Below are 19,251 nucleotides of genomic sequence, written 5' to 3'. Positions count from 1 at the left end.
GTTATGTTAATTAAAATAGAATATAATCTCTCACCCACCATGTTTTAAAAGAACAGGCAAATGTTTGTGATTTCATGGGGGCAGCCAACTTTTTGGTTAAACGGAGGTGACAAAGAGCATGAGACACAGTTCCAACTGTCCTGTGTCCTGATCACCCCTCCCAGCTGCACGTGCTAGGAAACGAGCACAACAACATCAGAAAACCCATCATGCTTTGCACAGCATCAGGGGAAAAATGCCTGGGTAGTTTTCTTTGATGGGGCAGAGCTTAGCTTCTGTGCAGCTAAAAACGAGGATTGGGTAAGAAAAACAAAGTTCTGATGCTGTGAAACAGTTTAAGAAACCCCAAGCCTTTTCAGTGCTGCTGAGTAGAATTTTAGTCTGGAGGTTCACTTTAAGTGCCCAATAAAGGTTTTTATTTTTACAAACTCTCTCTCACTAGAAGACTACTTATTCAAGGTAGGAACAGCATACTATTTTATATTATACTAGTGACCTAAGCCCATTTAAAAACGGGCTCTAGGTCTGTCACCGCCTCGCACACACGCGCACCCGCCCAGCCAGTCTTATGGCCCATCCTGTCCCAACGGCTGTGTCAGCGCAGGACATGCGCAGTAGCACAAAAGCACTGACACAGGGACATGGGACGCAGAGACACTTGTGTATTATTACGTAGGATTATCTTATTGCTGTATGTCATCCCTAAATATTGTCTGTATGTCCAGAGCAGTGTACTATGTTGGTGCTTTATAAATATAATAAAGAAATCAATTTGGGTGTTTGCTACTACCTTCCATACCGGTTTTTGATACTCCTGGGCACCTCCTATTCTACCTCCATTACCTAACCATCCCTGACCAGGGATTCCACTATCCACAATGGACTTTTCCTGAGGAGCAGCGACCACCATCTCACCACCTCAAGGAAGAGTGGAGACGGTACTTACTCACATGTTCTTTTGAGTGGTTGCCTCTTTTGCAACCTAGCTTTGTGAGTATAACTACCTTTGTTTTGCATATGACGTCTGGTATCTACGATAATACACCAGATCAGGCTCCTGGTGTCCCTGTGTTTTTTTTTCCTCCTCTACAAGTCCTTATATTTGTAAAGCACTTTTCTCCCATGGGACTCAAAGCACATAAGCATGGCTTAGACCAGTAATTGGTAAATTGTGTGAGGCCCAGTGCACACCAAAAAGTGACAGCATAATCGCAAACGCTCAGGGCTTTTTGAAGCGATTTTTCTAGGCTATTCTATGCAATGTGCCTAGCGATTTTCTAATCATGCCTAGAGATTTTTGGAGCGTTTTGGTGTAGCATTTTTTTTTTATTTTTGTTACAGTAGAGCTGTAACTGAACAGCTTCTGTAACAAAAACGCTTGGAAAAGTCGTTATGATCTAGCTTTTTTCCAGAGCGATTTTTCACTTTCCTATGCTTAACATTGAGGCTGAATTGCCTCAGAAATCAGCAAAAATGCTGCAGGACCCGCGTTTGCGCTTGGGGAAAAAAACGCTGAGCGGATCAGTCAAAATCAGTCTGCCGACAGCGCGTACTCACGTGCAACTGTTGGCAGAACGACTGCAACGCGGGAGGGTCTGACGGGCACGTCGTTTGAAAAAGTAAAGCGCGTGTATGCGCCTTTTAGCTGCGTACACACGCACTACCGCCGGCAACGACGGGTCCGCCGGACCCTCCCGCTGGGCGGACGTTCAGCCAACAGTAGCACGTGTGTATGCGCTGTCGGTTGACTGATAAGGCTGTTTCTGAAACGATCCGCTCAGTGGATCGTTCAGAAACAGCCTTATCAGTCTGCCCGACAGACTGTACACACGCACTACTGTCGCTGGAACGCCCGCCCAGCGGGGGGGTCCGGCGGCCCTGTCGTTGTGTATGCACTTTTAGAATCAATAAAGATTGCACACATAAGTGCTCTGCTGTGTTTGCTTAACCTTATCTCCTTCAATTAGTGATCAGAAAACAATCTGGGAACTCTCTGCAGCATCAGAATAATAACAGTGACTGACAGATGCTAAGGCTTGCATGTAAATTTAATGCAGCTTGGAATAAGGCAAAACAAGTGCATTCTCTTTTTTTTCTTCTGATATTGATAGGTCTATTTCCAAGCTGTAGAGTATTAGCTATTTTTTGTCACAATACGCTGGCCACACAAAAGGATGAATTACAAAATAATCGCAAAAGAATAAACTGACCATTCTATAGCTGTAAAATGAGTTGCCCGGCTGAGCTTTAGGCCTCGTTTCCAGTATCGCGAATCCGCATGCGTCTTGCGTATGCGGATTCGCATAGACAATATACCGGTAAGTGAATGGGCCTGTTTCCACTTATGCGTCTACGGGAGCGTTTTATTGTGCGGAGAAAATCTGCATGGAACACCCTGCAGAATTTGCCTGCGTGTGGAATGCAGGCGAATCGCACACAATGTATTTAATAGGGAAATCGCATGCGTTTTCCCCATGCGTTTTTTGCCGTGAATTCGCATAGGTACCAATGTAAATTCACACAGGCAGTGACATGGTTAAAATCGCATATACCCTCACCTTTGCGAATTCGCATGCGAATTCGCGGCAAAAGACGCATGGGGAATCGCATCCGCATGCGATTTCATTAGCGGTGGAATCCAGGCGATTCCGCACCGCAATAGTGGAAACGAGCCCTTAGAATTAAGTTGCTTTTGAGTCACACATCTGCAGCCTGTGGAGTCACACCAGAGTCAAAACACCTGATCTGAACACTCAGACCTTTAGTATTATTATTACTACTTTATATTTATATAGCACTGACATCTGTTACAGAGTGTGTCATCATGTCACTAACTGTCCCTCAGAGGAGCTCATAATCTAATCCCTACCATAGTCATATGGCCTTTGCAGTCAAGGGCCAATTTAGGTGAAGCCAATTAACGTATCCGTATGTTTTTTGGATGTGGAAGGAAACCATAGTGCCCGGAGAAAAATCATGCATCCTATGTGGATAGGATAGGTGAATGTATTTTGCAACTTCCGTGCGGAATTTTGAGGAAAACAATGAGCCAATGACTAGGGATGGTCAATGAGACGTACATTTTACGCAGCTTACAACTGGACTGATCATATTTAGTAGCAGGCCTAGTTCCAAACTGCATAGATTTGCACAAAATTTGCATAAAATCTGCACCAACATGGAATTATTAGTACCGGTAACTCAATGAGCATCCCTGCAAATGACATAAGCAGAGAGCTGACAATGTGTGAAGTTTAAGGCAAGCAGGCGTGCTCTGGCATTCCTGTCATTTTAGAAAACAACAGCAAGCTCCACTCCTAAAGTGGCTTCCAACCCGCATTGATCATTGTACTAAAATCATACTTCAGTCCCAACTGAAGCATGTGCTATTTTTCCAGCTTACCACAAGGTGGCACTGGTTGCTCACGTTTCAATGTTTGTTTATCTTTCTCAGGTCAGGTTTGTAAACCACTGTAAACATTATATTTCTTCAGCTACGCCAAAATAAAAAGGTGCGCCCCGCATAGCTAAAATTGGATTTCTTAAAGGTAAAATAAATTTTTACATGTGATTATTACTGATTTTTGTCATTAAAGGAAACCTAAAGGGAAAAGTGCCCAGATACTTACCTTAGTAGAGGGAGGCCTCTGGATAATCTCAGAGATTCCTCCGTACCCCTAGCCTCCACTGATCCAGCACTGGGCTGCCCTGAAACCCCGAAAAGGGCTTGCGGGAGAGTGACCGTGTACTAGTGGCCACAATGCGCAGCTATTGCATGCCTCACGTTTCACCAGTAGCATGGAGCTGTTCCGTGCCAGGATGCAGGCATGGGGCGCTCGGCGCCAGGGCCGGAGCTACCATAGGGAAAAATGGGCAATTGCCCTAGGGCCCCAGAGCCTGTAGGGGCCCCCAAGGTGTCCCTCCCCCATCTTAACTGTTGCTCCCCAGGGACTCTGCAGAGTCTGTTAAGTTGGGAGGTGATTGGGGGAGGGTCAGCAGCCAGCTCTTGGGCCCAGGAGGAAAATTTGGCTGCAACAAAGGGCCTCTAATGATGCTTTTTGGTTGGGGGATGTCTGTTGGGGGGCCCCCAGGCTAATTTTGCCCTAGGGCCCAATTGTTACTTGAACCGGCACTGCTCGGCGCAGAATGGCCCCCTCATTCACGGATGCAACCGCAAGCTTCCAGGGGGTCCTGGAGTTCAGCAGTGGTCTGGAATAGGACCTGAGAAGCCTTTGCAGGCTTCCCTCTACTGAGGTATTTGATTTGCTCTCCTTTTAAAACGTACAGGTTAGCTTTAAAGTGGACCTGAACTCTTGCACAGGACAGAGGAAAATATGGAGACATGCACCCCGCATGTATTTAGAGAGTTTAGCCTGTCTAATTCCCTTTCAGCTGTGACTAATCACAACTGTATGTTGATCTCCCAGCCGTGTCAGCTGGCTGCCTTGGCAGAGCAGCTTATTTGTAAATACAGGATGTTATCCCGATGTCTGCTTCCAAGGTAGCAGAAAGTAGACACACTGCAGATTTATTGCAGTATTTGCATCAGCTGTAACAAAGAAATATTTTTCTTTAAAGGTTAATATGCTGTTGCTTATCTTTTAGAGCAGAGAGGAAGTTCTGAGTTCAGATTCGCTTTAAGGGCTAATTCACACTACAAGAGTTTTGATAAATGCTTTGCGACTTTAAAAGCTCTTGCTAATGTTATCCCATGTGTGTGTTCACACTGGAGCGACGTGATTTTGTAAAAATCCCCCATAGCATTGCATTAGCAAGAGCTTTTAATATCTCTAAAAAGCTCTTGTAGTGAGAATCAGCCCTAACTGCGTTCTCACAGAAAATGAAGTTAATAGACTTCAGTTTCACATTAAAAAGTGTTTTTAAAAATAATTTTACGTTACAAAATGGCTGATGTACGGTACGTTATCTCACTGGTTTAACAAAGAGATGATTTGCATATTCAGCAGTGATGCATTGTGGGACACCTTAAATTGTACCTGAGATGTGGCCCCTTAAAAAAATGTACACACACCTGGGGCTCCCTCCAGCCTGATCGCTCCCTAGTCGTCCTTCGCCTGCAACTGACCACGACAAATCCTCCAGTCGGGGCCAGACGGCGCATGTGCTGTCCGGCCAGGCGCACTACCATCCCCAGGAGAGTTCTGCACCTGCGCTGTACTCCAGAGGAGGTGAACGTGGCGGGAGCGCTTAATTGGTCAAGCCACACATGCGCAGTTAGCCCTAGCCTGGAGGATATTCTGGTGCCAACTGCGGAAGAACGGGGAGTCAGAAGAGGACGGCATTGTAACGATCACACCGAAGGGGGCTGGAGGAAGCCCCAGGTATGTATGTTTTTATCTGTGATCCCATCTCAGGGTCACTTTTAACCACTTCAGCCCGAGAGCAATTTTCACATATAGGCGCTGCTCCCATTCATTTGCCAATAACTGTATTACTCCTTATCACAACTAAATGATCTATATATTGTTTTTTTCAGGACAAATTCGGCTTTTAGTGTGCGTTCATTTTGTTTAGTAATCACCTTATTTTCTATGCATTTTAAAGGGAAAATAAGGGAAAAAGATGAAAAAAAATCTATTCCTCCATTTACATCCATTATAGCTTTAAATTAAACAGTGCTGACTATAAGTTAAACCCACTAATTTTATTTGCTCATCCATCCTGGTTTTTGCAACATTTAGATTATGTTCCTAGCACAATGTATGGAGAGAATATTGTATTTGGAAATAAAGGTGTCTTTTTTCTGTTTTGTGTTTTTTGCTTTTTCATTGTACACTGTCAATTATTACAAGGCCTTATTTTGAAAACTAATAGTAATATACCCTTATGGCATACATATTTAAAAAGCCAGGTTCCTAAGGTAACAATATATGTTGTTTCTTTCATATTCTGTCACTTTGTTTTCATTTTACAAGTCTTTTATTTTGGTACAGAATATGCAAAAATGTAATTTCTTTTGATTCAGTTTGTGACTAAAAAAAATACAGGAGATATGCGCCTCAACCCTAAAACTCTTTAAACTCTATTCTACTACTTATCACGGTTAAAATGATACCACATATGTCTCTTGTAGTGTTGCTAAAACTTTCCCAAGTTTGATCATAATTCTGAAAATGACTTTTTATATTTGATTGAGTTTGTCCCTACCTATTTTTCATGTGACGTGGTTCACAGGTTTTAGACACACCAAAATGGATTCCACAACTCGTCACGGTTAAAATGATACCACATGTGCCTCATTTAGTAGCAAACTGGTGGTGCACTCTCCACAACAACACTGGACAAATATATTTGTCCAGTTGGGCTTAAGTGGTTAAGCTCATTTCAACCTGAAAAATTGCAAATACCTTCTGTTTTTAAAGGGAAAATGCTGTTTTAGCACATGTACAGTACAATTTTCCTTTAACTCGTTAGAAAATATGATAAACATCATCCACCGAAGAGGTAGAAGGGTACTTCATGGCCACTTGTTAGAAGACATAGGGTACATACCTCTCCACTTTTCGCAGCTGGCAGATGTAATGCTCGCCGGGCCCTGGAGACAAGAGAGACAGGGAGAATTTAGACTGTAAGGATTGTTGTGATACAACAGCATCCAGCCCAGAAAGAAGCGACATTAAATACTTTTAAATACCAGTTGCCTGGCAGTCCTGCTGATCTATTTGGCTGCAGTAGTGTCTGAATCACACCAGAAACAAGCATGTCGCTAATCTTGTCAGATCTGACAATAATGTCAGAAACGCCTGATCTGCTGCATGCTTGTTCAGGGTCTGTGGCTGAAAGAATTAGAAGAAGCAGGATAGCCATGCAACTGGTACTGCTTAAAGAGAAACTCAGACCAAGAATTGAACCTTATCCCAATCAGTAGCTGATGCCCCCTCTACCATGAGAAATCTATTCCTTTTCACAAACAGACCATCAGGGGGTGCTGTATAACTGATATTGTGGTGAAACCCCTCCCACAAGGAGCTCTGAGTACCGAGGTACTTCTGGCAGTTTCCTGTCTGTGAACCTTGTTGCATTGTGGGAAATAGCTGTTTACAGCTGTTTCCAACTGCCAAAACAGCAAGCAGCAGCTACATCACCTGCCAACAGTAAATATGTCACCATGTAATAAATGTCAGAATATAAATCAGGGATTTAAAAGCTTTTACAATGGGCAAACACTGACTAAATCATTTATACATAATTATTGTAAAAATGGAGCACTTTTTTTTTATTACATTATTTTCACTGGAGTTACTCTTTAAAAGGAAATAAATATGGCAGCCGCCATATCCCTCTCGCTTCAGTTGTCCTTTAAAGTGTACAGGAGACGGGGAGGGGAGAAAATGTATACATATTCTGGGGCTTCCTTCAGCCCCATCCAGGCTTGTCTCTTCCTCGCCTCCTGAATCTTCTGAAACTGGCCCCCGAAAAGTCCTCCAATTGGCGCAGGCGCAGTCCGGCTGCGCTCGCTCCCGAGGCCAGGAGCATTCTGCAGTAGTGCTGCACAGGCACAGAATGCTCTGGCTACAGGAGCGCAGCGGGGCATTCACAGTGCACCACTAACCAGAGTACGGTGGTGAGGGAGCGATCTGCGTGGAAGAGGATGGAGGAAGCTCCAGGTAGGTATAAAACTTTCAGTTCATCTCAGGTTCTCTTTAAATCCTCTACATGGCGATATATGCCCTGCATGGCGTACATATGTAATCGGCGCCGGGAGACTTGGGCACAGGATACAGCCGGTATATGGCTGATCCTGCTTCTGCACAAGTCCCGGCCGTGTTAATTACTATTCCCCCTCCAGGCCGCCATGGATAGTGGGGAATGATATCATTTGGTTTCCAGCTATTGCTGGCGGACGAATTACAGTGTTTTAAAATGTAACTTCTGCTCCGTCTTCTGACGGCGCCAAAGTTACTCGCTGTGCGCCTAAATCTCCTGCACTGCGATTACAGCGCTCTCCTGCATGTGCATCCTGACCCTGCCTATATAATGAACATGTAATAAATGGGACAACGGGGCTGCTGTTTACAAAAAACTATTTCTTGGCAAAAAGTATTGCTAGCATATCTTGAGCAAAACCAAAAATCCATCAGAGCCTGTACCGGTAATTCTCAAATTGAAATCACTTTAATTTAAAAAAATTGTATCGTGTGTGGCCACCTTAGGGCTGGGAGCACACCTGTCTGTGCGGAAAACCATGAGTATTTCTGTGTTTTTCTCTGCGTTTTGTTTTGTGTTTGGCATCTTTGTATAAGTTTGTGATTGTCTTTTTCGTGTGTTTGTTTCTGAATAATCTTCTTTTTTGATGGGCAAAAATACAGCACACATGGGAAGCATTGTTTGCACAGAGGCGCTATATCTGGATCCTGAACCGACTTTGCTCCCTCCAAAAATGGTTTGCCTGAAGAAGCGGGACAGTTACCCGTGAAACGCGTTGCACTTTTGGAGCTCATAATAAATGTTACTTTAAACTTGAAGTAACCTGCCCGTTGTCTGGCCATTTTTTCAGAAGGGAGGTGAGTCCATCCACTTCCCCCTTTTTAACAATTTTACTCTACTTGGCGCCTCTGTTGTTATATTACATAATTGTATGTAAATCACATCGGATTTACATACAGTATGCAGTAAGATCCACTACGTTGTACGATTTTTAAAAACGGTACATTGCAGAGAGCTGCAATTTGTAATATGGCCCATAGAATTTCATTAGGTGAGATTTTGTGTTTGTTTTTACGCTATACAGCAAAAAGGCATGCGATTCAAATTAGTGTGCTCCCAGCCTAAGGCCGGTTTCAGACTACCGGCTTGCGTTAGCAGTCCATGGACTGCACCGTCAAAAAAACATGCCTTTGGGGATTACTGCGTTAGTACGCGGTAATCCCCTTCTGGCTCACTGCCAAACAGGAAGTGACCCTCGCTTGCACTCACTTCCTGTTTGGAAAATACGTAAGTGCATGGAAGCATATTGTAAAAATATGCTTCTGCGCCGCAACGTGAATTTTTAAAATTCCCTGTGACGCCATAGACTTACACCGCATGTCGCCACAGAACTGTACGGTAACGTAGATCTATCCTTGCATCGGGGATGCAGCGAAAACGTCACTTCCGTTGTATCGCACCACACTACGTCGGTATGAACGGGCGCACAGACTTTCATTGGGCTGTGATTAACAAAAACAGCCCAGTGTGAAATCACCCTAAAGGTGGCCACTAACGATACAATCTCTTTCATCCAATTTTACCAAATCTATGTAGTATAAGGGTAAACTGAGTGAATATATTGAATGGATCATTTAGGCAGTTACCTTATATTACATAGAAATGGTGAGATTGGATGAAACAGATTGTACAGTTAGTGGCCAGCTTTAGGCTACACCACTGTGTTTCACCACACAAAGCCAAAGAAGAACCCATAAATTAGCCGTTGTACTTATTTCAGACTGGTTCACACCAAGAGCGCTTTTAAAGGGAAGGATATGGATTTTTCCTTTTAAAATAACACATGTTGCCTGACTCTCCTGCTGATCCTGTGTCTCTAATACTTTTAGCCACGGCCCCTGAACAAGCATGCAGGTCAGGTGCTCTGACTGAAGTCAGACTGTATTAGCTGCATGCTTGTTTCAGGTGTGTGATTAAGCCAATACTGCAGCCAAAGAGATCAGCAGGACTGCCAGGCAACCGGTATTGTCTAAAAAGGAAACATTCATATCCCTCTCAGTTAAGGTTCCCTTTAAGAGTGCCAGCCTTTCAAAAGCCGTGTGCCTAATGTATTTGTATGGGTTAGGTTACAACGTGATTTTTTTTCTCCCAAATGCTGGTCCTGCAAAATTTTGGTGGCGATTACACCTCAATATAAAGTATAAGAAAACTGTAAAATCGCTTAAAAAAAAAAAAAAAGGAAGGAAAAAGAAATTGCTGAACAGAGCAATTTTCTAAGGGCCTATTCACACCTGAGCGGGATTCCCACTCATGGCAAACCGCTAGCGGTTTTGCAAAAACCGCTACACATTGTAGCAAGTGGAAGTGTGCTCACTGCCGCGTTTGCGGTTAGTGATAACTGCAAACGCGCTGCATGAAGCGGTTTGCGTTTCGCAATTAGCGTGCAAACCACGCTAATCGCGATCGCTCCAAAACCGCCACAATGTCCATTGATTTTTCCACGTTATTCACGTGAAAATCACTCCCGCGCGATTATAGGTGTGAACAGGTCCTACATTTCATTTTTGTGTGCCAAAAACTGCTCACACCCAGGTCAAAGGGTCCTTTCTGTTTTGCCACAAGAATTACAAAATCACTAAAAGCAACCACTTCAAAATTGCTAGGCATAAATAGAAAAATGGCGGGAATAGCTACTGCAAATCGTTAGGAACCTAAATTGTTTGCGATTAAGCTCAGCAATTTTTGGGGTGAACTAACCCTGCCATCACAAAAAACTGAGGACATATTAAGCCAAACTCTCAAAGTAAGTTAGTGATGCCCTCTCTAATGGCTTGTGGCAGAGGCATGTGCTGGACATGGAAGCAGATGCAGGATCCCGCATAGTAAAAGTCACTGACCCTTAAGAAACTCTGCACTGCCGTGCGCCGTTTGAGACATGCCAAGCGCTCGGCCGCTCTTGCCAAAATCTGTTCCTGAGCTGGATGCCCAGCTGTTAATAGCAAAGTTGGAACCGGAGCGGGAGGAATATTTATAATGCTTTCAATCTCACAGCTGTCACCTAAAGAGCAGACATTAGCATTTTATTACATGACGACTAAATACCTACAGCAAGAATGATCTCCAGCGCCACAAAACATGCCAGCCCTGCCAGGAAATTACACAGATCCAGCCCGATATATATATACCCGGACCAGCCACAAATTGCACAGATCCTGTCTGATATATATACCCGGACCAGCCGTAAATTACACAGGAGCAGCCCGACATATATACCCGGGACCAGCCGCAGTATTCCTAAAAGACCAAATCTGTCTAAAATCCCAATTTTTATCTCAGTTTGGATAGGATTGGGAGGGGATAAAAAAATACGTTATTGCTACTTGTGTTCACTTTAAAGTGGACCTGAACTCAGAACTTAAAGAGGCTCCAAGTTCCAAAAGCTATTCTAATGTGTTTTGGCTTACTGCAGCACTTTGTACTATCACAGTCTCTGTAATAAATCAACTTTTCTCTCTCTTGTCAGACTTGTCAGCCTGTGTCTGGAAGGCTGCCAAGTTCTTCAGTGTTGTGGTTCTGCTCCCCTTCCAGGCCCCTCTATGCACACTGCCTGTGTGTTATTTAGATTAGAGCAGCTTCTCTCTTCTCTCTTATATTTTACAAGCTGGATAAATCGTCCTCTGAGCTGGCTGGGCTTTCACATAGTGAGGAATTACAGACAAGGGCAAAGCTGTTTGCAGGAAGAAAAGAGCAGCCTGAAACTTCAGTGCATGAGAGATGCAGGGGGAAAGAAACACACAAATGATCTCTTGAGATTCAAAAGGAAGGCTGTATACAGCCTGCTTGTGTATGGATGTATTTTCTATGTGTGGACATGCTGTACATCAACCTACTTCCTGTTTTGGTGGCCATTTTGTTTGTTTATAAACAAACTTTTTAAAACTGTTTTTAACCACTTTTAATGCGGCGGGGAGCGGCGAAATTGTGACAGAGGGGAATAGGAGATGTCCCCTAACGCACTGGTATGTTTACTTTTGTGTGATTTTAACAATACAGATTCTCTTTAAGGTGCCCATACACTACTCAACTTGGCGGCCATACAACCATCCGATTCAATAATCATAATCAAATCGGATCAAAATCAGTGCCGCAAAGAGCATGCCCGATTGACAATGTGACCAATTTCAGGTTGAAATTGGTTGCATGTATCGATCGGTCATGCTGCAAGATGTCGGGCTGTAGTGGTCGATCGGATGTGGCGCGGTAACGGCAAGTGAGATCAGGACGATCAAGGAACGTGACGAAAACCCCCGGGCGCTGGTCCCCCTAGTGTATAAATGTTAATTCTTGTGGCCATACTCCTGTCCATGTACACGTGCTGATGTACTGTGCATGAGGAAGTACAGTCTGCACCTGTGCAGTAACATCAAGCTGCTCCTGCACAAGTAGCTTTGTGGTACTGTGGAGGCATGTGCCATAATCTACTCACGCATGCACATAATGGGCTCTATTCACAAAAATTCTCAGAAATGACTTATCACCTAATTGATAAAAATAACCTTTCAACACATTTACTAGCAAAATAATCACTTGAAGTAAGTAATTCCTGATTAACTTCATTTCAATATTACTTTTCTTGCCTTAAAGTGGACCCAAATTAAAAATACAAGATTTCAGAAATAAAATCTATTTTCTAAATTATAATAATAAATAGCAGCCTTTTTTCAGCTGCATGATGACAAATATAAAATATTTTACATTTATTGGAGGAACCCCTTCCTTTCCTTTCATATTGCCGGGACAGAATCTGGCAAACTGGTGGAGTAGGTGGTGTCCGGCAAAGGAGGAATTGCTGATGAGAGGGGCGGGGGAGAGGCGGAGATCCGCCGCTGATAGACACGTGTGAGGCAGGCCTGCAGCTCATAGCCCTGCCTCACACGGAAGCGCTCCCCGGAGGTAGCAGGGGAGATTTGGGGGGTAAAGACCCCTCGTTATGCCACGGGATAGCGGAGTTTTAGCAGGGGCACACATGCCGGAGCAGTGCTTTTCAGCGCTGCTTCAGTCTATAGCGGCGCTCAGTGAGTAAAGTCGGAGCCGAAGTTGCTTAAAAAACACAATAATTCGGCCTCCAGCAATCGCTGGAAGTCGAATTATTTCATTCCCCCACTATCCATGGCGGCCTGGAGGGGGAATAGTAATTAAAACGGCCTGGACTTGTGCAGAAGCAGGATCAGCCATATACCGCTGTATCCTGCGCCCAAGTCTACCGGCGCCGATTTCAAATGTACTCACACATGCCCCTGCTGAATATAAGCTAAAAAGTCATTTTTAATATGGCTTCAGACTCTCTTTAACTAAAGTTGGCTTAGGTGGCCGATAACGACCAATCAAGCATGTGTATTGAAGCTCTTGACCAACGACACGCAATCGATCCACCGTACTCAACCCCAGCGACCCTGTAGTCCAAACTGCTCACCGCCCGCTGCGTGATGTCATGTACATGGCTCCTTCACCCCGCTGCCCCAGCGCATAGCAACAGAACGTGTCGTCAGCTGACTCGCGTCTGTGCAGGCCAGCCCAGCGATGTCGACACCCATCAAAGGTGTGTACGCACTTTAAAGCGGACATGAAGCGCCCTAAAAAAAAAAACACTTAACTGGGGCTTCTGCCAGCCCCCTGCAGCCGTCCTGTGCCCGAGTCGTCCTGGAACAATCCTCCGGTTCCCCGCCGTGGCTCACTTTCTCTTTCATCGACTCAGAAGTCACCATCCACTGCGCCTGCACAGCCCTGGCAACGCGCGTCCACGGGAGCATCCTGCGCAGTATGAGAAAATGTCTACTGTGCCTGCGCAGGATGCTCTCGGCGACAGGAGTGCAAATGAAGACAGGGCCATAAAGAAGCAGTGGACAGTGACCAGTGAAAGAGAAAATGAGCCCCAGTGGGGAACCGGAGGATCATCCCAGGTATGCGCAGACACAGGACAGTTGCAGGGGGGCTGGCAGAAGCCCCAAGTAAGTAAAACTTTTTTTTTTTTAGGAATCTTCAGGTCCGCTCTAAAGCTGCCTACTCACCGCCCGACAGGTCCTGCGACATCCCCTTGATGATGGTCATCAGCAACGCCTCTTCCTGGTGGCGGGAGTGAACGAGACTTCAACCGATCGCATTACATTGCGTGGGAGTCATCTTGTATGTTAGCGATCTGATCCACTGTGACAGTCGTTATTGCGATGCGAAGTAATGTTCATGTGCCTCTACAAATGTCGCGATATCGTGGAAACGACTGATCGGCGCTGAAACAAATCGGCGGTCGGCGGGAGAATCGCGAGGTGGGTACTTAGCTCAAGACAACAAAGAATGTTTCCACTTTCTAGAAGATCTGACAAGCTAACATAGCCTTACAACTACAGTCATTTAACTGCTATGAAGTTAAATTCTTGGAATAAATGGAATTGGGAACGGTAAATGCTAAGTCCCTGGCCATAACAAACAAAGGCTGACACAAGCCAGCAGAGGGGGCTACAAAGCCTAGGCAGTAGGCACTCACGGCATCCTGCAGACTGTCAGCTTCCCCGCTCCACACTGGTGCTGAGCCTGTCAGTGGTCCTACCGCCCTATTCTTTCCCGAGCAACATGAACAGTGACACCAGTTCCGGCTCTTTACTTCGCCATGCTGATCCACAACGAGCCAGCTCATCCCTCCAACAAGGACATCACTAGAACCCCTATTACAGACTCAGTACCCACATGGGAAACTGAGGTTTAGATCTCCAATTGCTGTTCATGCAGTAAAGCATATTTATTTGTCATGTGGAAGCTTGTGCCGCCATCTTTGTTTTGGGAAAGCGCGTCACTTCCCAGCCAGCGTTCCCCTAGTAACGGTGCAGCACAGAGGCGAGCTGTCGGGTACACACACTGAGGTGAGGGCTACATTACTGGGGATTTTTTTTCCTATACGTTCACATGTGGGGGAGGATGGAAGCCAGACGGGTGTCTAGGAACAACTTTAGGAATTGTTGTTGTTTTTTTCTGTACATCGTAGGATAGGATTACTGTGACTTTGTTGTTTACTGGTCTGATATTAACAAAACAGCTCCAGGATAAAATGTTTTAGCTTAAATAGTTAAAGTGAACCTGAAGGGAGGAAAGTCCCTTCAAGAGGAACTCCACTGAAAATAATGTACTAAAAAGTGCTTCATTATTTTTTACAATAATTATGTATTAATGATTTAGTCAGTGTTTTGCCCATTGTAAAATCTTTCCTCTCCCTGATTTAAATTCTGACATTCATCACATGGTGACATTTTTACTGCTGGCAGGGGATGTCACTGGAAGGAGATGCTGCTAGCTTTTTTTGGCAGTTGGAAACAGTTGTTATTTACCACAATGCAAAAAGGCTCCCACAGTGTGATGTCAGAACCATGGTAATGACATCACACTGTGGGAAGGGTTTCATCACAAAATCAGCCATACAGAACCCCCTGACGACCCGTTTGTGAAAAGAAAAAGATTTCTCATGGGAAAGGGGGTATCAGCTACTGATTGGAATGAAGTTCAATTCTTAGGCCAATGCACACCGGCCGGATCCGCCGGCCGAATCCGCCTGAAAATCCGCATGGCTAATGTATCTCTATGGGCTGGTGCATACCGGCGGTTTGAGGTTTTTAGCAAGCCGCAATCGGGCTTCTTGCTGTACGTTTGCGGTTTGCTAAAAACCTCAAACCGCCGGTGTGCACCAGCCCATAGAGATTAGTGATGGGTCGAACCGTTCGCCTGGCGAACCTCTCTGGGCCTCTTACTACTTCCGGGTCGCAATGACCCGGAGTAGTACGCCTGCGCTGCCCGGCGGAGCGCGTCCTAGATCGCGCTCCTGTTGCCGGGCACTCTCTGCGCATGAGCGTGACGTCACTCATGACGTCACGCACATGCGCAGAGAGTGCCCGGCAACGGGAGCGCGATCTAGGACGCGCTCCGCCGGGCAGCGCAGGCGTACTACTCCAGGTCATTGCGACCCGGAAGTAGTAAGAGGCCCATGGATTTAGAGATGTTCGCCGGCGAACGGTTCGGGAACCGTTCGCCACATCTCTAATAGAGATACATTAGCAATGCGGATGTTGATGCGGATGCGGCCGGTGAACACCCGGCGGATCGCATCAAGATCCGCCCGGTGTGCACTGGGACTGATTTCTGTCATCCACACCCAAAACCGCTAGCGTTTTGTGGATCTGCTAGCGGTTTTGGTGTGCACTAGGCCTTAGTTATGTTTCTAGCTCTACTAATCAACTCATTTTATTGCAGTGCTTTGGGCACCGCTATAGAATTATACGAATTATGAGAATTTGGGCTATAGCATCACTCAGTGACTAATTTGGTGCCGGGGATAGTCGGAGCTCAAGTTAAAAATAAAGAAGTAATTCAGCCGCTGGCAATAGCCGGTGCCCAAATTACGTATTCCCCCTTAGTTGCAACTACTCGGAGGGGGTAATAGCATTTATTTTTATTTATTTATTGTATTTATAAAGCGTCAACATATTACGCAGCGCTGAAAGCGCAGCATTGACGTCACCCAGGAGTTTGCCTGCAGCAGGGTGAGCTGTTTTTTGGCTTCACCCTGCACTGAAATTTGGAAGCAACCATTTCTAATGTACATCTCACCTCGCCTGTGGATCCCAGGCCTAATGCCTCATACACAACATGTAATTGCCCATCAGATAGACGGGTAGAATCAATGATTTCTGACAGGTCCAATTTGATTTCCGATCATTTTTCTGATCAATTTTGTATAGAAGTGATCGGGGAAAAATTATCAAAAAACGATTGGAAATCAGATCGGGCCTATAGGAAATAATTGATTCGACCCCTCTCTCTGATGGGAAATTGCATGATGTTTAGCAATTTACACTAGGCAGTTTACTGTGCGTTTTGGTTGGATTTTAGTGCTTGCCTTTATTTTGCATAGCACAGGGTTTGGTATGTAATGTTTTTCCGCTTTCATTAACGTTAACCCAAGTGCAGGAAAAATGTAGCAGGAACTATGTTTTCTTTTGGTTAAAAGAAATTGAATTGCACCAGTGAAAATGGGGCACTGCTATTACAATGATAATAATGGTGCCCCTGCATTCCGGGCACAGCACGGGCGAATCACAAGTGATCCAATGCTTGGTTTACAATGCGGTCAATGGAAAAAGGCCCTTTGTGACATGACTATGTACTCTTTAAAGAGAACCCGAGGTGTGTTTAAAGATTGTTATCTGCATACAGAGGCTGGATCTGCCTATACAGCCCAGCCTCTGTTGCTATCCTAAACCCCACTAAGGTCCCCCTGTACGCTGCAATCCCTCATAAATCACAGCCATGCTGTGAGGCTGTGTTTACATCTGTAGTGTCAGTCTCAGCTGCTCCCCTGCCTCCTGCATAGCTCCGGTCCCTGCCCCCGTCCCTTCCCTCCAATCAGCAGGGAGGCAAGGGATGCAGGCGGGGACTGGAGTTCTGCAGGAGGCGGGGAGAGCAGCAGACTGACACTATAGAGATAAACACTGCCAGCTCAGACAAGCTGTTTGTCAGCAGCACGGCTGTGATTTATGAGGGATTGCAGAGTGCAGGGGGACCTTAGCGGGGTTTGGGATAGCAACAGAGGCTGGGCTGTATAGGCAGATAGCAGTTTATGGCAGATAGGTAAAAGCTAGCTTTCAGTCTGTTTGTGCATATACAGATTGAGCTAAAATGCCTACCTGATGTTAGGAGTTCAAAGGCTTTCTAGGGGGAGTGTTATTCTTGATGACGCTTTTGGCCATTTTCATACAGCGAGTCTTATGCTAGAGTTTGAGTGATGTTGCTTATTACAGCTGAAATGTTATCAGCCCAGGACAGGTCATCCCAGATTGTGACTCCCAGAAACTTAAAGCAAACCTGTATCCCTATATGTATGTACAGCAGAGTCCCTGGTATCCAACAGCGGCAGAGATCCCATAATGTCGGATACATGTGCTTGCTGGTTGCTCAAGCAAAAAAGCACAAAGTTCCCTCAGAAATACTCATTGATCCTCCAGTGATGTCTTGTAGTAAAACTTTGTTTGGCTACAGGGCTGAATTTTTCCTACTGCTAAGGAATAGAGATGTCGCGAACATAGGATTTTCTGGTTGCGATCGCTAAATTCCGCAAAATGTTCGCGAACAGGCGAATCTGGAGAACCGCCATAGACTTCTATGGGCAGGCGGATTTTAAAACTTACAAATACTGTTTCTAGCCCCAAAGTGATGAAAAAGTTGTTTCAAGGGGTCTGAGGCCTCGTTCACATCATTTAGCGCAGATGGCTGTGCGATTGGAACGCAACGCGTCCGATCGCACGCCATCTGCGTTCCTATGCGCTGCGCTGCAGATCCCATTCATTACAATGAATGGGATCTGCGCTGCGATTCCCAAAAATGCGTGCAGCACGCGATAGCGCAATCGTACTGCTGTGCAGCGCATATGATGGGAACGGTAGAAGGGCTGTCTATGCCCTTCTACCGTTCTTGCGTGTCGCACACTATACGCGCTGCCAAAATGCGGACGGCAGCGCGTATACTCTGAACGAGGCCTAACACCTGGACTGTGGCATGCCAGAGGGGGACCCATGCCAAATGTCTCGCCAAAAATTACGAAGTTGACGCAAAGTCGGGTTTTAAACCCTAATGGGCAGAAATCACATTATGCACAGCTCTGGGTGTCGGTGGGCTGTGGAGCGTCACAAACAGAGAAATGCAATAGTACTATCAGAATGCAGTGAAATACCGTATATACTCGCATACAAGCCGACTTTTTGACCCCCAAAAAGGGGGCCAAAAGTTGGGGGGTCGGCTTGTATGCGAGTCTTGGGTGGTCTTGATCCGCGGCGCCCCCCGCCCGCCCGCCCGCTCGCTCCCTCCCTCCCTCCGCGGCCGCCGCTGCTATTACTTGTTCAGCCGGCGGCCGCTTCCTCTACTCCGGGTGCCTCTCGCTCTGCTCTCCATGTCTCCATCACGCGTATTCTTCGTGTATCACAGCAGCGCGCCCGGCGCTGCTGCTGTGACGAGGCAGGAGAGAGCAGTTCCCCTGGTAACGGCGATGACGCCGTTACCAGGGGAACCGCTCTCTCCTGCCTCGTCACAGCAGCAGCGCCGGGCGCGCTGCTGTGATACACGAAGAATACGCGTGATGGAGACATGGAGAGCAGAGCGAGAGGGGCACCCGGAGTAGAGGAAGCGGCCGCCGGCTGAACAGGTAATAGCAGCGGCGGCCGCGGAGGGGGCGGGGGGGAGGGGGGATCGCTATACTGAGCACTATACTAGCTATACTGAGCACTATACTAGCTAAACTGGGGCACTTTACTAGCTAAACTGGGGCACTATACTAGCTATACTGAGCATTATACTAGCTATACTGAGCACTATACTAGCAATACTGGGCACTATACTAGCGATACTGGGCACTATACTAGCGATACTGAGGAACTATACTGGCTATACTGAGCACTATACTAGCTAAACTGGGGCACTATACTAGCTAAACTGGGGCACTATACTAGCTAAACTGGGGCACTATACTAGCTAAACTGGGGCACTATACTA

General features: G+C 45.8%; 2 protein-coding genes across 7 annotated transcripts in view; one reads left to right on the top strand and one right to left on the bottom strand.

Moving 5' to 3' along the window:
* ITGB3BP (integrin subunit beta 3 binding protein) overlaps positions 1-14,497 on the bottom strand; it is a 58,002-nt gene extending 43,505 nt beyond the window's left edge. Inside the window, exons 1-2 of one of the 3 annotated variants that reach the window (XM_068239329.1) lie at positions 14,210-14,497; positions 6,514-6,556 (exon numbers count right to left, since the gene is read on the bottom strand). In XM_068239329.1, coding sequence (XP_068095430.1) covers positions 6,514-6,556; positions 14,210-14,214 — 48 coding nt within the window. In that variant the 5' untranslated portion in view covers positions 14,215-14,497. Of the gene's footprint in view, positions 1-6,513; positions 6,557-13,141; positions 13,260-13,322; positions 13,431-14,209 lie in introns of those variants that run through there. The other 2 variants (XM_068239331.1, XM_068239328.1) reach the window with 2 other exon arrangements.
* Positions 13,503-19,251, top strand: part of EFCAB7 (EF-hand calcium binding domain 7) — a 79,239-nt gene continuing 73,490 nt past the window's right edge. For 2 of the 4 annotated variants that reach the window (XM_068239322.1, XM_068239321.1), the window contains exon 1: positions 13,503-13,628. In XM_068239322.1, the coding sequence (XP_068095423.1) occupies positions 13,594-13,628 (35 nt within the window). In that variant the 5' untranslated portion in view covers positions 13,503-13,593. Of the gene's footprint in view, positions 13,629-13,701; positions 13,992-14,272; positions 14,583-19,251 lie in introns of those variants that run through there. The other 2 variants (XM_068239325.1, XM_068239324.1) reach the window with 2 other exon arrangements.

Source organism: Hyperolius riggenbachi, chromosome 6 (genome assembly GCF_040937935.1).
Source record: "Hyperolius riggenbachi isolate aHypRig1 chromosome 6, aHypRig1.pri, whole genome shotgun sequence".
NCBI classification, from domain to species: Eukaryota; Metazoa; Chordata; class Amphibia; order Anura; family Hyperoliidae; genus Hyperolius; species Hyperolius riggenbachi.
The sequence above is the reverse complement of the archived record's forward strand: the minus strand, read 5'-3'. Positions and strand labels throughout refer to the sequence as shown.